The sequence below is a fragment of the Silurus aristotelis genome (genome assembly GCF_946808225.1).
Source record: "Silurus aristotelis genome assembly, chromosome: 8".
NCBI lineage: Eukaryota > Metazoa > Chordata > Actinopteri > Siluriformes > Siluridae > Silurus > Silurus aristotelis.
The window spans coordinates 9,990,450-10,007,492 of NC_139581.1; the positions used below are offsets into that span (position 1 = coordinate 9,990,450).

At 33.8% G+C, this 17,043-nt stretch overlaps 1 protein-coding gene across 1 annotated transcript in view; it reads right to left on the minus strand.

Annotated features, from left to right (window-relative positions):
- The window catches only part of agmo (alkylglycerol monooxygenase), a 37,707-nt gene extending 20,717 nt beyond the window's left edge, over positions 1–16,990 (minus strand). The window contains exons 1-3 of the mRNA XM_083548273.1: positions 16,771–16,990; positions 10,303–10,433; positions 9,714–9,865 (exon numbers count right to left, since the gene is read on the minus strand). Of these exons, the coding sequence (XP_083404399.1) occupies positions 9,714–9,865; positions 10,303–10,433; positions 16,771–16,902 (415 nt within the window). The 5' untranslated portion in view covers positions 16,903–16,990. The remainder of the gene's footprint in view (positions 1–9,713; positions 9,866–10,302; positions 10,434–16,770) is intronic.
- Positions 16,991–17,043: the final 53 nt, after the last annotated feature.

The window sequence follows — 17,043 nt, forward strand, 5'->3', positions numbered from 1 at the left end:
ATTAACCCACCGGCCCAGGAAAAGCATATGTGACACTAGTGATGTCTAACACATTTTTAAACATTACCTTCAGTATTAACACTGTCAGAATAAGACTTAAGAAGCTCTACTTAAATGTAAGCTCCATTGAAAAGGTAAGCCGGTAGAGTTCTCTGCACTCCAGCTGAACAAACAGAGAGTTGTGAGGGCGTGAAAATAACTCTCTCCTCTCCATCTGCCCTCCAGCAGCCAGCGGCACAGGGCCAAGATGTCAAAATCACCTGGATGAAGCCAAGACGAGCAGCCTGAGTGCACAAGCTCTGGGGAGAGCAGCAAAGTTTCCATTCAGAAAATTTCATCAGGCCATTGATGCTTAGCCATCAGGCCCATAGTTAAGGCTACATGTGGCGCTTTAAGTTAAGATCATGTGTTTGTGTCTGTGTGCTTCACTAAAATGATATGGAACGGAAATGTATATTTAAAGAAAGCTGGTAAAAATGTTGGCACTGTCTACAGCGTTGACTGTTTTGATTGATTGCACTGATTTCCTCAGAAAAAAATGCAGAATGATCACTACACCTGGTCCTAGTCATGTTGACGAATATGCGCTGCACTCATCTAGAACGCCAAGTCATTAACAAAGTGACAGACTAATCAAAAGCCATTACATTATACTTTCCACCTCCTGCTTCTGTCATGTGTGAGATAAATATACTATCACAAAAATACACACTGGCAAATAATCCAACCATTGTCTGATAGTGTATGAGTCTTTGCTTTCCCCTCACGGGGTGGAAGAGAAGAAGATTGATGCCAAGTGTCACTGGTAGGAAGTGTGTACAGCTAGGCCTCATTGCAATCCATGTCCTTGTGAGCAGGGCTCAGCTGGACACTGCATAGTTTGGCAGCCTGTATTCAGAGGGGAAGTGCTTTAATGATGAGAACCCATGCCACAGGAAAGCGTTTCCCACCGAATCTGAGCACCAAGGCCTGCACAATTACACTGCCTTTTTTCTCTGACAGTGAGGGCAAACATGTAAACTGCATAGCACTGCATGGATTAGTAAATGGACCAATAAAAAAAATAGTCATGAAAAGTGCAAAGTGAATTTTGCAACAGAAAATGTTTGGTTTTGTAGCTACATAATTCCCAAGAGTTTTTTAAATTATGTTTTTGTAAAGTGTCCTTGTGTAACACGAAATGTGCTTTTGGCTATAATTTACACTGTTACTTCAAATCTACACTTTAGTGCTACACTTATTATATTAAGATAAAGGATATTTGCAGCTGGTTTAACAATGGAATGGCGTATTATTTGTAGCTATTGTAGTCAATACCAATTTCTACCTGGCCATTCAGTTTTAATTATTTATCAGGTGAGCAATTTGGTGCTTAACTTGCTTTCAAACTTGGCAATTAATAAAGTGGATTACTGGTATACACAATATTGTTATGCTAACCAGCATAATTTTGAACATGGTTAAAGGTTTACACAATATAATATATTGATATATTGGTATTGATATTCATTAATATATTAATATACAGTGTTTTAAATGCACCCATAGTACAATATGCAAAAGTATAAAACACTCATAGTGAAAATGTGCTAAAATATAAATAAATCATGATTATTACTCTGCTAATGAAAATGTGGTTACTCTGTTTTGGTGTAAAGAGCTAGCCGAGTTGAGTACTTACCCACCAACATTATAGCAGTGTCATATTAAATAGTTTAGTAAATGTTGCTGAATATTTGAAGTCTGTTATGTTTGTGGAATTCTGTTTCTGTTGGTCTGCACTGTTTAGCATAAACTGTTTTTCTACCCAGCTGCAAGCAGCACCATTTCAGTTTCAAGTCTGTAATAGTGTAATGATGAGAAAGTGCTGACTGAGCATTGTCAGGCCATAATTGCACTTAATTTAAGGCTTATGTAACATGTGCTCTTGATGTTTTTATGTTAAAAGTCAAATGATCAAAGGTGAATGCACTATAATAAACTACTGTATCTGTTCAATCCTGTTATTGTGACCCATGAGAAAGTCAGATTACAGAACAGGAGAAAATGTCTGTCATTTTCTATACGCACTTATAGACACCTACAATGAACTCATCTAAAATGTTGTGGTGTGATTGCCCTTTCCACACTCTAAAGATGACAGATCTTCCCTGTGAATCCTATTTTTCCTAGATAATATAATCTTTAAGTCAGACATTGTAGGCAACTTTGAATAAGCTTTTCGAAATTATTTTTAATGTTCATTGCTCAGCAAAATGAAGTCGCACGTAGTTTCTTTATTAACTCGATGAGCTTTAAATAGTAAAACATTTTGGGTTTTTTTTGGGGGGGTTATTACATTTTATCACTTTTCATCTCATTTATAATATTGTTAAACTCAACAGGTTTATGCAAGTTTTCATTGACTATTGCTGAGATTTGTATTATTTTACATATGTTGTGACAATCTCTTAGGAGAATGGAGGAAGTAATGTTCAGTAATTTTGTGTTTTTAATGAAACACAGTTAAGTGAAATAACTACATATGTTCACATTACAATTAATTGTTAGGGTATTTATTAGTGCAAGATTAATTATATTAAGGAGAGTTTTTCTGTCTCATTTTTTAAAAGGAGTGATTGCTGTATGTTTCTTGGAAGAAGCACCATTGACCTCCCAAACTGCATGATGCAAAGAAAATTATCTAGATTTCAGATGTTTTTCAATCAATTTAAAGCTATCAGGCTATTATATAGATAATGCTTGGGTAAAGTACAATCATTAACATGTATATGGAGTTTATCTGAGACAGCTTACTTAGAAACATACACTTTGTTCCATTTTAGTATAAAACAAATGTAGTACATGGGTAATATACAAAGCAGCTAACTTTAGTATACTGCGCTGTATATACTCATATCACAGTTTTGTTCAATTTTGTTCAACTGTAACTGGTCAAAGACTGTTGATTAATTTCCGATAACAGTAGCCCTGACTGTAGTTCTAGTTGTAATACAAATTATAAGTCTATAATAATATACTAGTTCTAATAAATTATTGAGTCTAAAACACGTTATATTCCATGTTAATATATTAATTGAAATTGTCATCATGCAAAGTTGTCTATGAGGAGACATTTATTTAACATGTATAAAGGAAGTCTCTATTCTCAGTAAGTTTTTCAGCACTGTAAATAAATTGTTTATAGCATTCCATAGCATTAAATATAGCTATAAATAGCTAAACAAAAAAGTTATAAAGAAAAATTGCTACTTTTGTTAAATTGTTGTGGTATAAGGGGAAAACAACACTTCATTGTAAGCCATAGTACAAGGTACAGAATTGTTTTGTAAAATATCATTCAAATAATAAATTCAGAGAGACCATTCCTTCAAGTTTATTACTCTTGTTTCATGTCTATAGAAGACTATCATTTAGGGTACACAAACAAAAGCCAGAACCTGCTATTTTCCCCAACACCATTTGTCCTGTTTCACATAAAGAACACCCGCTGTGAGATTTTAGTGAGAAACCACCAGCATGTCTGCCACAGCGCCACCATACACAGCAGCGGTGCACTAAATGAGGTGCTTTGCTGAAGAGTGGCAAGAGACTGCATGCCACGTCACTCACACTGCCAATGGGCTGTGAAAGGCAAGCTGGAGAGGACAGGCCGAGTGCTAATAAGAAATGCCAACACAAACAGGCATCTGGGCCAGCCAATCCCTCGCCTGTCACCGCAATACTTCACACTGTCTCCACTTACAAGCCGAAGGCACTGGAGTTTGAGGACGGTTTTTAAAGGTGTGATAAATTTTATACTGCCAGCATACACACAATAAGGTAAAGGGCCTACCTACAGAGATTTGTGTTGTGGGATTATTATTAAGTAGTTTCACTTGGTAGCCGGCAGGCTTTATGCGCACTACACTGATATCCTGTGGCCCGGGCGGGAGCTGTTGGTGAAATCGCTGAAAGCTTGCTTATGACTAAAAATACAGTTCTGAAATGGACAAGGAGTTAGTTATCATGTTTCCTACACATACTTTAACTATGGAGTAGGATCAAGTATCTTTCAAATGTAATATTTTCCAAGCCATAAACTGAAAGGTGTGTTGAGATTTGCAGTGATTTTTTTTTCTACAAGCAGATATTCCAAATGAATATAAAATAAATAGCTGTTGTCACTATTTTCTCACAAGAATTACATTATTAAAATATACATTTATATAACATATACTGTATATTTAAAAAAGATAAAAATCTCGAATTTCAGTCTCAGATTTTAAGATATGCAACAGTCCATTTTTGTCTGTGCATAGTGTTAATAACTTTTAGTTTTGCAGCTTTATGATGCAAAATAATAATGAAAATCTTTTTCATATTCAATATTTTTGATATTGATTTGAGCGACCAAGAGCCAAAGATGCTGGAAAGCTATTTTTATACCAGGATTCTTCTTCTTTTCTTTCAAATTATGCATAATTCATGTTAAATGACAAAAAGTTTCCTCCACCTAAATATGATGATGTAATAGTATACCTATATAATAGTCTTCATTTGCAAACAATCCATGGCAATATGTACCCGTGTTTGCCCAAATTACCCTAGAGTCTGAGTCACAATAACTATAAAGCATTTAACGGTAAACAGAATTGCCACCACATGCCAATTAGCTGTTCACATCTGCAAAGTATAATTATATGTAGATATAGCAGAGTTGTGTGTGAGTAAATGTTTTTTTCTGAAACCATGGGTCTGATTATGCTGAAATGTTCTGTGTATGTGCATTGATGATGCAGTACTTGCAGAGGGTGCTTTGACACTGCAGACTGCCACTTAGGGATGCATCTTGTATTTGAAATATTCATATATCTGGAAACATTAAACCTTCTAAGAAACCTTCTAGATCAAATTATTTGTCTAGGCTATGACAGAGGCACTAAGCTAGTGATCTGGACAATTTCTGTTTTTAAAAATACTTCTGGAATCAAATTCATTCAACCAGAACACTTATCTCCAGTGTCTATAAAAACAGTAAACCTTCAACACAGCAAGATACATTCTTTGACTGTGTTGTCTCACACACACACACACACACACACACACACACACACACACACACACACACACACACATTCATGCTGAAGAGTAGCTGATTGTTGATATTATTTCAGTGTCCCAGAGGTATACCTTACTTGTCCAAAGCTCAGTCCTACATCCTGACCAGCTCAGTTCTTTTGTACGCCCTCCAACCTGAGCGCAAGGGAACTTCCAGTGGCAGTCGAAGATTTATGAAGCCTCTGTCACCCAGAGTTAACCCCCGCCACCTACTACCATGAGGATTCCTTCTGAAAACAATAACATCCAGACCTGCTGGTCTTCAGGATGCCCCACTGAGCCACTGACGTGATTTGTTTGTCCTAGTGATTGTTGCTGTCTGCATTCGTTAACGAATCGCCGTGCTATTATCTAGGGTAATCTCCACACACTCCAACATACAAAATTTTATCAGACAAAGTGTTATCATATAGAGCAAGATTTGAATCAAACATTTCCTGCATGTGTAACAGAAAAATGCCTAGAAATAAATTAATTTAACAAATGACAAGACATAGGTGAAATGGAACAGGTAGGATTTGTGCTTTAAGAAGACAAAATCCCAAACAATTAATGTGAATAATTTTATTTCAATGGGTAGATCAGTGGGCTTTTAGCTCCTTAAATGGTTCTATTAGGGATCAAGATTTTTCCAAAAGAAAGACACAAATGAATCCTTTAAGGGCAGGTGACTATATGAAAGGAAAGACTGTGCCTTATATGGTGGATAGGTACCTGACATGAGGTGTGAAAAAGGTGAAAATGTATGTTATTCCTGCTATAAATCTTATAAAAAAAAATTTTTTTAAAGCTTTGACATGTTCTGTGTCTTTTTTTTTAACCAGACTCACAACAATGAGATGATGTTTGAAACATGGATCTGTTTTAAGATTGACAAACTGTTACATTTTATGACACAGTGTAAAGTAAAATAACAAAATGTACAGACAGTTAAAGAACAATAGAGACTTATATTTTTATGTTAATGGTCATTGGACATAGTGATGAAACTACTGTGAGTCAACCACAGAATAATGCCTTAAAATAAATGTACAAAATAAATTTATTAGTGGTTAACCTAGTCATAATGTGGTCAAAAGGGACATATCCTAACACCCTGAACCTTTAACTGATCAAAACTGACATCACACAAAATGTATGTATGCCTCCAATAGAATTCAATTGGTTCTGCAAACAACCTCTTGATGTCTCCACAAACATCAAAAGAACAATTTTAAGGGACGCTTTAAAGAAGACTTTGGGACTTTGTCAACATAGTAATTAAAACTTGTTTCCATTATTTTTTCCCCACTTATTTTCCTTTTTTATATTTTCTTCTTTATTTCATTTTGAAATGAAATAGTCTACAATGGTTTTCTTTTTAACTGCTGCTTGTGGACAGGTTGTTGTGCCGAGGTCTCCGGAGAACTTAGTAGTTCAGAACTTAGTAGAAGTAGGCAGAAAGCAGAGCTACTCTGTGTCAGGTCACATAAGAGAGACAACAAACAGAACCAGCACAACTCTGATCAAGTCATACTTAACTCCGTTTGAATTCCTCCTGACCAAATCCAGAGTAAATGGCATACATTGTATTTTTCTCTGAATTTGTTCAGATTTTGTCAGTAGATAAATGGGGAAAAAACTGGCAAAACAACAAATCAACCCTGAAATGCAACAAAGCATTGACAAGATTTCAGGCAGAGCTATGAACCTTGTTTGTCATGCGTATTGCTCAAGGCTTGCATTCAACCAGATGCATTGTGTGGTCAGACCAGAGAGTGTGTAAGGGTCAGACATGCAACTGCAGTGGTGTATGACCCAGACATGCTCTAGAAGAAAACGACAAGAAAAGCACCAATAATTCAAACATTTAAATATACACACTAGAGCAGTCGAAGAATCCGATGGAAAATAATGCACCACGATTTCATAGCTACAAATAGAAAATGTTTTTAATGTACTGACATTTCAACTGATAATAGATGTTTACATTATTCTAATATGTAAAGGATTCTAATATATTTTCCACAACAACTAGTATTGCTGATGCAATACAAAAAAGATTTGTGTAATTATTGTAATTGTGAAGCTTTTTTGTAGCATTATTTGGAAAGAGTCACATTTCAGTGCATTGCAAAGCTCTATGAATATTTCAGACCTTTTTTAGACAATTTTTCAATAATATGAAAAGCTAACATTTCACAACATTAAATGAAAAAAATATGATGTGCTTTAATAAAAAAGTAATAGTTGCCTACATGTTGTAGTGTATAAAAAAATAAAGTATTTGTGCTGTTATTGAAATACAGTCAGCTTTTTTATAACTCTGCTTCATTGTAATTGCTTCCCTATAATTTCTCTCCTGCAAATTTCATTTTTATTACTCACATACAGCAAGTAGAACTCATAATGTTAAATAGTAAGGAGTTCTCACCTATATCTCGTCTCATGTTTATCATTAATGAACTTACACTATATAGACAAAAATCTGGAGACGAGGGATACATTGCTGAAAAAGTCAGATGTCCCAATACTTTAGTCCATATACTGTAGTGTATATATAATTAGTAGAAAGGATGTATGACAAACTGAGCCTAGCTGTAAACCTAGACTACTGATCATATTATAGTAATGTCTTCTCAATACTGGTGGCATCGGAAAAGAAAAGGGTTTCACTTAAAAGCACTTGCTTCTTTCTTTTCCATTTTCAAACAAATAAGGGTTATTTTTAAATGTTTTACATGAAAAATGGGGAAAAATGAAATTCCCATAAAAAATAAAAAAAATAAAAACTCGTCTTCGTATTTCACAACGCACTAATTGGGGTCTGCATGGTTTTATGATCGTCATATTTCTGCCTTTTGTCTGTTACTTTGCTCAAAATAAAGATTTATTGCTTGCATGTGCAAAAAGAATAGGATTTTAGATACATATTCTATGCTCCACTGGAGGCTAAATTGAGAATGAAAACCAGTTTAAAGCCATTTGTGTCAAAGTCAGAATATAGCAAATCTACCCTCACAGGATTAGATCTTTAAAAAAACCTGGCATATGCTTGTGTCTGTTGAATTGGTGGCTTAAAAACATGCCAATAAAGACCATTCACCAATGGTGCTTCCATTTCCTGTATATAAACTCAATTAGAGCAACATTTTTCTCAATGAGAAAGCATTCACGTAATAAGTGGAGTTTATCATGTACTTCATCATGTACAGTAACCTCCCATTCGCATCTGCAATATTGTGCACATGTGGCTTTAATGCATGTACACTATAGTCTATAGTCTATAAATAATCCAGTGCACAAATTTTAAACAGATAAAAGGCAGAGGCCATGGCCTTTATGTCTTTGGTGGAAGTTTTGTCCAATCCTGTGAATGATGATGGAACAGGAAAACTAGACAAATAATTTCCTTCAACTTAAAAAAAAAGGTACAAATTGGAGACAGGAGACCGCTGATATAAATGACATTTCCAACTTCAGCAAAAGGCACTCTGGACAATGGAAAACATAACATGACAACCACAAGCACCTCATCACTCCACTACATCTCAGTGACGTCTGGAGGGACATGATTTTAATAATGTACTGGAGTGCTGGAGTGCTTTTACAATTAAATCTGAACTAGCCCAAATTGAGGTTACATATACATGCACTTAACCCTGGCAAGAAAGACCAATGACCCCTATTAGCTACACCACAAAGAAATTAAGTGGGTAACTTGCTTTTCACATGATGATTATCTTTATTGTGAACAGGAATGTTGTAATGGGCAGTGGCATTGCCTCAGGAATGCAGCTGCCTGCCTGTTTTTAAAGGCAACTTAAAGGAGGGTTTTCCGCTAAAACATACCATCGAGCCGAGATCACATACACCTAAAGGAAACGCTCAGCAAACATCATAGTGGTAAAAATAGATCTATACATGAGTTTTGAAGTGACGGATTTATAGACAATGGTTTGAATGAATCTGAAACACCTAATAACCCTTAGCATTCCTTTACATTCCTGAAGTAATTTCCTGAACTTAGTTCCTCTAATTGTTCTCTAGTGTTGCATTGGATTATTATTTTAAATTTTTTTTATTTTTTGCTGTTAATTTCAACATACAGGTTGTTGTTTGAGTATGTAATACTGGCATTCAATCCTGTGAATAATTTTCTTTTTGTATTTGTATAAACGATTATTTGAAAAATTATATATCCTTTACAATTAAATTTGATATTGATTGGGCAATCCTTCAAAAAATCGTATAAATCTATATAACAGAAACACTTTAAGAATATTTTGTAGTAACATTTGCAATATATATATATATATATATATATATATATATATATATATATATATATATATATATATATATATATATATATATATATATATATTACATTGTAATTATAATTAGCCGTTAGCTTGCTGTAAAATTAACAGCTGCTAGGAAATTTATAGATGATATTTTGGCTCTCTGTTATATAATATTTGCCATATGAGCAATAATACATCAGGCATTTTCTGCATTCTTAAATATTTCTGCATTTTTAAAAAGAAAGAAAAATATGTCCAAATATTATAAATGAAATAAAATATTATGTCTTTGTTTGTAATGTATGGCCTTTTATTTGCATGACATACCATGGCTGCATCGATGGACCCAGTAGTATCCAAAATCCACGCCTAGGAATGCTAGCCACCAAGTCCAAGCTGAGTCCCAGGGTAACTCCAATATGTGGAAGTTATTCCAAACATATATATAACTGGAAATCTCCAAACTTTTTACAAGAAGCCTGAGAGATAAACCACACATGAAGTTAAGGCAAAGTACCCTTTTATTTACAGTATTTTGCAAATGTATTTGATATTATTTTGTAGTTGTTTACTAATTGCCTCATGCATTGTTTTCATAATTTTCATCATTTTTTATCATTTCATTTGGCCACTCAGCTATTCAGTGTTTTGAGCAATCACAGGAATGATGTCTATAAATAAAGTTTCTTTTTCTTCTTCTTCTTCTTCTTCTTCTTCTTCTTCTTATTTTATTAATGATAATGTTAACCCTTTTTATTATGATTTGACCATTAAATAGTAAAATCACACACTCTATATTTAGTATAATGCAATACAGAGCATAATGTCAAGCTATTGCCATGTGACCTATAAATAGAGTAGAGTTAAGCTAGGTAACCTAAAAATACAGTAGAGTAAGGCAATGTGGCTAACTCACTCGGGCAGTCGGGACATCATGCCTGCGGACAGAGATGTGGTGCCATCATTAATTTTAATGAGAAGGTATCCAGTCTTCAGCCAACCCAGAAATGCCTCCAGCAATATCATCCCAATAAAAAATGGAGTGGCCTACATGAAACAAACACCAGAAATTGTCATTTTATGTTGTACAAAATGTGATGCCTTTCTACTGACAGGCCAACAGTATTCAACACAAACCAACAGTAAATGTATAGAGTCTGCAATAGGTATTATATAAATATATTATATAATATTTTGCAAATTAGGGTAAAGTACAGTATTTAAATCTCACAGGATTATAGGGTATGATGAAGGACAGGCTGACCGAATAGTCATGCTTCATATTTATACAATAACTTTCTGCCTTTATTGAAATTCATAATTTGTGTGCGTGTCGTGACGGATTTTGGTGCTGATTTGAGACTTGCCGCATCAGTAAAACAAATGTTTACTAATTAAAAAAAGTTTTTTTTATATCTAAGTAAAGCAAAGACGTCTTGAAATTTTTTATATATATATATATATATATATATATATATATATATATATATATATATATATATATATATATATATATATATATTTATTTATATTGGTCAAACAGAAATATGCACTGTATTAATCGTGCATCAATAAATAAATTGTGTCTTTAAAATGAATTTGCTGACAGCCCTAATTAATATATAAATTCAAAACTAATTTAAAATGTTTTTACCTAATGAATGTATTCAGGCTGACTATCCACCATATAGAACACAAGCAGAGAAAAGATAATGATGATGATCAGGTGATCCAAAATTGTCTCTGTTCTGAATCATGTTTACATCACTGACTCCTTCTGTCTCATCCACGTTAACCTAAAACTTGTTGTCTAGCCTATGTCTGTAGTGTGTGAAAGCCAGGAAATGATACACCAGTGATAGAATGAAAAAGCAGCGCAATGACAGAAAATGGTTTAAGATATTGACATTTCACCAAGATTAACTATAACAAGATTAACATTACTAAAGTAAAGTCTGTTCTGAAAATGTGAGAAGTAGAAAGTGTAGATATTTGTGTAAAGATTTAATGACTGAAAGTAAAAAGTTGTCCGAAAGAAATATATAGTGAATAGTGAAGTAAAGTACTCAATCTACTTAAATACAGTAACAAAGTATCCTGCTCTACAAGCAGTGCTTAAATTCCTTAAGAAAATCTAAATGTACTATATTTAAAAATAAACCTTTTACCACTGTTTTTGTTCTTATGTTTATGTTGATATACATCCAGTAACGCCAATTGGGGCCAATAGTCGCTTGAAATGACATCAGAGGCAGATTTTATACAGTTATCACACCTCTGGTGTTTGTGCTGACAACAAGGCATCTGGAAAAGTTCTGATATTTTTTTTTTTTACCATATACATTAATATATAGCATGAAATCAAAATATCAATGTTCCTAGTGGCATAGTGTTCATTTCATTTCATCTTCTTCCGCTTATCCGTAATTCGGGTTTGCGGGGGCAGCAGTCTAAGCAGATTCCCCAGACACTTCTCCGTGTCCAGGGATCGGGCTGTCAAGGCCCCCGCCTTCGACTGCTGCCCAATCCTCTCAGCACCGGTCCCTTACGGTCCCTCCTGCAGGTGGTGAGCCCACGGGAAGTAGCATAGTGTATGAAAATAAAAAGTGAAAAAAATATGCAGATAGTGCAGTCATTGTGAAGTCATTCCCTACAATTTACATGTGTATTTTAGGCATTCTACATTCCCAAGGCTTCATTTAACCTGCTGTTCATTGTAAAAGAGCAATTGACATTCTACATCTAATGCGTTTAATGAATACAATAATATATATATATATATATATATATATATATATATATATATATATATATATATATATATATATATATATATATATATATATATTATTGTATTCATTAAACGCATTAGATACGCATATTAGATATGTAGATATACGTTTAATGAATACAATAATATATATATATATATATATATATATATATATATATATATATATATATATATATATATATATATATATATATATATATTATCGTATTCATTAAACGCATTAGATGTAGAATGTCAATTGTTTCATAAATTCACATAATGATTATTGTTTGCTATTTCTAAAGGCAGCTGTCAGCATGGTTAGCATGTTCCGAATTTTCCTTCATAATGCTGTAATGTTAGCTGTGCTCAGAGCGAACTGGCTAAACTCAGAAAAATGTGTCAGGTCCCCCATCACTTTGTGGAATGTGAGACACACTCAAATTGTAAGGCACAGCATATACAACTTATATTGTTTTCTTATGTTAAGAAAATAAATAATTTCTATAATAATAATAGGAATTTGCGAGAGATTTAAAAAATTTGGCTCATGAAATCTACAACTTCTTCTACAATAAAAATGTGCTTCATTCATTTGTTAAGTTTAAGGTTAGGTTCACATATACATAAATCGAAATACCCCACAAAGATAGTATTACAAATGTGTGGCTTTATGTGTGTATAAGAACACTCCAGGGCAGGATACACCACTCGGGACCCCCCCAACATTACACATCTGGCTGTCGACTGTAAGTTAGCACTGCACAACTTGCAAATCTGTCTGTATCAATCTGGAGTTTGGTATAAACAGGATTTTCATTATTAATGCTATATTATATTGCATTAGTACAGCCAAAGATTTATAGTGACCCAAAAATTTCAGTAATAAAGAAAAGTATTTAAAAAAATAGTTTTTACTTTTTTCGTCTTCATAAAATTGCTTTATCCCACAGATCACTTACATTTCTTGGTATGCTAGTTTCTATTATTCAGTGCTTTTGTTCAGGCAGTAACATATTCTGGGCTTCTATGGTTTTATAGAAAACTTTGTGTGTGGATGCTGATCTTGTCAGGAAAATTACATTTGCAAAGCAGATGTCAGTGTTTGTAACCTTTCTCTTTGCTTTGGGGTCATTTTTTGCATTAAAAAATATAGCTATAAAAGGATTTCTTTAAGCTCTGACCACATTTTCCATCCAAATATATTTTATAATAGCATGAAGTTTCATATAATTTTATATATTCTGACTATCAAAGCAAGTAAAATGATATACAATAAACAATAACTTACTTATGTGTTTGTTTTTTTCTCTTTCTGTCTTTGAAAAGACATTCCATGAGCACAAATGTGAACACACAGACTCATACAGACAGACATTAAAATAAACTAGTAGTAGAACAATTGTGAGTAAAGTTAATCACTGCGTTACAACGATTACAACATTACAGCGTTTCAGATCCCTGCTGTGTGGTTAATTGTCTGTCCCCAAGTGTTTATATAGGTCTACTGAAAGATTAACCTTACTACCTTAAATTATAAACATGTGTTGACTCGGTTACTGCCAAACCCAAAACACACCCACAATTAAAATGTGAGGGGGCTTTAAATGTGAGAAAGTACACAAGATTTTGCACTTGCTCTGGCATCAGGCGAATTACAGTTCCAGACATGAGAAGTGCTAATGTCTGAAAACAAAAGTATTAGATTACAATTTAGGGCTAAAAATGGTCATAGTATTCGAAGCAACTGCAGAAGACCTCATATACTTTTCGGACTGCTGGGAGAATCCCCTGCTTGTGCTTGTGATGCTCGGGAAGTTTAATTTCAAACTCCACACTTGCATTGCGTAGATGTGGTGTTGTGATTTATGACTTCTCCACAAAGGCAGCAATTATAGCTTAGATACAGATTCATTGCTATCAAAGATGAGATTGACTCTGATGTTCAATTATTTTGTTTTCGTATGCTGCTTTAAGATAGAAAGGTAAACTCGAGGTTAAAAAAATCGGTGATAAAAATAGTTACAAAAATCTAAAAGTGATAAAAATAGACAAGCCAGTATTGCTATGAACGCACAAACATTATCAGCACTCACACTTTACTCTAATCAACTTTAGATGTGCTGTAAGCTTTGTTTTATTAGTTGCAGCCTGAAAGGTATATGTATTTGTAAAGTATATATTATATACCCCTAAAACAATGAATAGAAAGAGTATATATTCATTAACTGACTACTTTCTACAGACAGTGACTCGAATTGGTACAAGGAAAGTCTTCTTACATTGTTTGATGTAGCACTTTTAAACTACTAATGCCAACAGTATTAGTTTTATACACTATATAAACACAAGTATTCACAGGTTTTCAGCCATATGTGGTTTATCCCAAAACTTTTACCACAAAGTTGAAGGCACACAATTGTACAGAATGTCTTTGGATGCAGTGGCATTAAATTTTCCCCTTCACTTGAGTTAGAAGACCCAAACAGCATGGCAATGCCCAGGTGCACAAAGCAAGCTACATAAAAATATGGTTTACATGGTTGGGAGTGGAAGATATTGAGTGGCCTGATAGCTTTGACCTTAACCCTACTGAAATCCTTTGGGATGAATTGGAAAAGACTGTGTGCAGTGTTATATTAGCATGTTATCACATCATGATTAGGTGCAACTCGACTGTAAAAAAAATCTACTAGAAAGCATTACACAACGTTTAGATTCAAGGTTAGAGGGACTTGAATCAGAATCACCTTTATTGCTTAAGTATCACAAGTTGCACGTACAAGGAATTCATCATGGTTTGCTGGTGCTATATTTTTTATAAAATTAAAAATATAAAAACTACATGATAACATGAACTATAAAACTTGTGCATGGTATATAAAAATTGAAAATGGCCTATGATCCTCATTCTTGGAAATTTCAACAGATTCATTTTTCATAATACACAGGGACTAACACTATAAAATCCCAGGTGACGTTATTCAAACACCTGCAATTATGGAGCGCCCAGGTGTGAGGAGAGTTACTGATTTTCTCACCCAATTCAGAAATTGTAATTTTCAATCCTAAAGCATAAGCCTGTATAGAAGTTACAAATTATAAACAAACTCAGCCTGAAATGATTTCAACAACCAGAAATTGCAGGGAATATAAAACCAAGTGAAACTTGACATGGAGTCATTTATGTAGCTCTGTATTTTGCTTCTAGGTCCCTTAGGTCTCTTAGGTCTTTCAGGATTACTTCTGAAATTAGATCTATTATTATACATTAATTCAAAGCAACATATTTTTCATGGCAATGTGCAATTAGGTGTTGGTTTTTGGTTTAGACACTTTTTTAACAAAATTGAATTCAGGTGATCCAACAGACCTCCATAAAACCAGATATAATTTGAGTTTTTGAAGCATGTTTAGCACAACAGAGACACTGATATTACAGCCTTGCTAAAATGTTATTAAGCAACATGGACTGTATTGGAGTTGCAGACCGAAGTTAAGTTATGTAAATATTTGCTTTGGGAATATTTTGTGTGTGCAGTGTCAAATTACTCAGATGCTTAAGTCGATTTTCTGGCTGCACCTTACAGATTATGCAAATCACCTGTGTGTAATTATCACCTTTGAGGTTGCCAGATTGTTTGTGAGTAGAACAAAGCAGGGTATTTCAATAGCACTTGTCTGAAAAACCTGACAATTTAAATTTTTTTGGTTTTCATTTATAACCTAATACAATTTAACATACTGTAAAGTAAATGCAAGAAACAACATTAAAACAATTATAACAAACTGATTGTGACATCTATAATACGTGTCTATCTTGCTGAATGAATAGTTCTAGAAGTTATTAAATTCCATTAATGAAAAAAAAAACAATGCTACAAGATAATAAATTAATTTTTAGGTCAGCTTGGTATCACATTGCAGCAATTAACATATTAAATGCTTAGCTAAGGTGAAATCTACCTTTATATTTTTTTTTATTTTTATATATATATATATATATATATATATATATATATATATATATATATATATATATATATATATATATATATATGGGGAACCTGATAAAATGGTCAGTGACTATAGATTTAAGCTAAATTAAGTAATAAACATGTGGTTGTGGAAAAATATTCTACTTTAGGGCAGGTAAATGTAACTCCACTTTGTGGTGAGTCACATTACACCACAATATTGTTGGTTATTTTTCTATAAAAGCAAATTCTGAGGTGTTTTATTCATTTTGTTTCACCTCAAATTACATTTTCACTGCAGCGGTTCTAAAATAGGACTGGGGAAATACAGGGGCCTATGAAATACAGTGCCTGTGAATTGATTTATTTATTTTTATTTTATAATTTTTTTGGTGGAAATCACAACCAATTGTTGTTAAAGTGGGAAGTTCTCCACTGGTTCTTATAAGTAATAGACCAGATAGAATTACACACATAAATAATTAGTGCAATGTTTGAATCAGTGAATGTTTGAATCAGTGAATGTTTGAATCAGTGAATGTTTGACTGGTTATAAAAAGCCTGAGAAACACAGACAGCATAAAAGATTATGTGTGTATGCATGCTAATGTTGCAGGGTGAACCCTGAGCCTACCTGCTGAACATATTGCGGAACGTGCTCTACTTCCGCAAATGACGTCTCATTGGGGGACATGAGGTAGAAAAGCATGCGAGTCCCCTGTGAGAAGGAGATAGCAGTGGTCTCCGTGTCCTCCACCTGAGCCATGCTGTGTTTTTAGTGTGTGTGTGATCTGCTGCTGTGTTTCAGAATTATCACAAACACAGACGTGACTTTTGTCCTTCTGGGTGAATGTTTGCAGTGTGACTGAGAGATAGGACACGCTCAGATCCAGATATTTATCAGTAA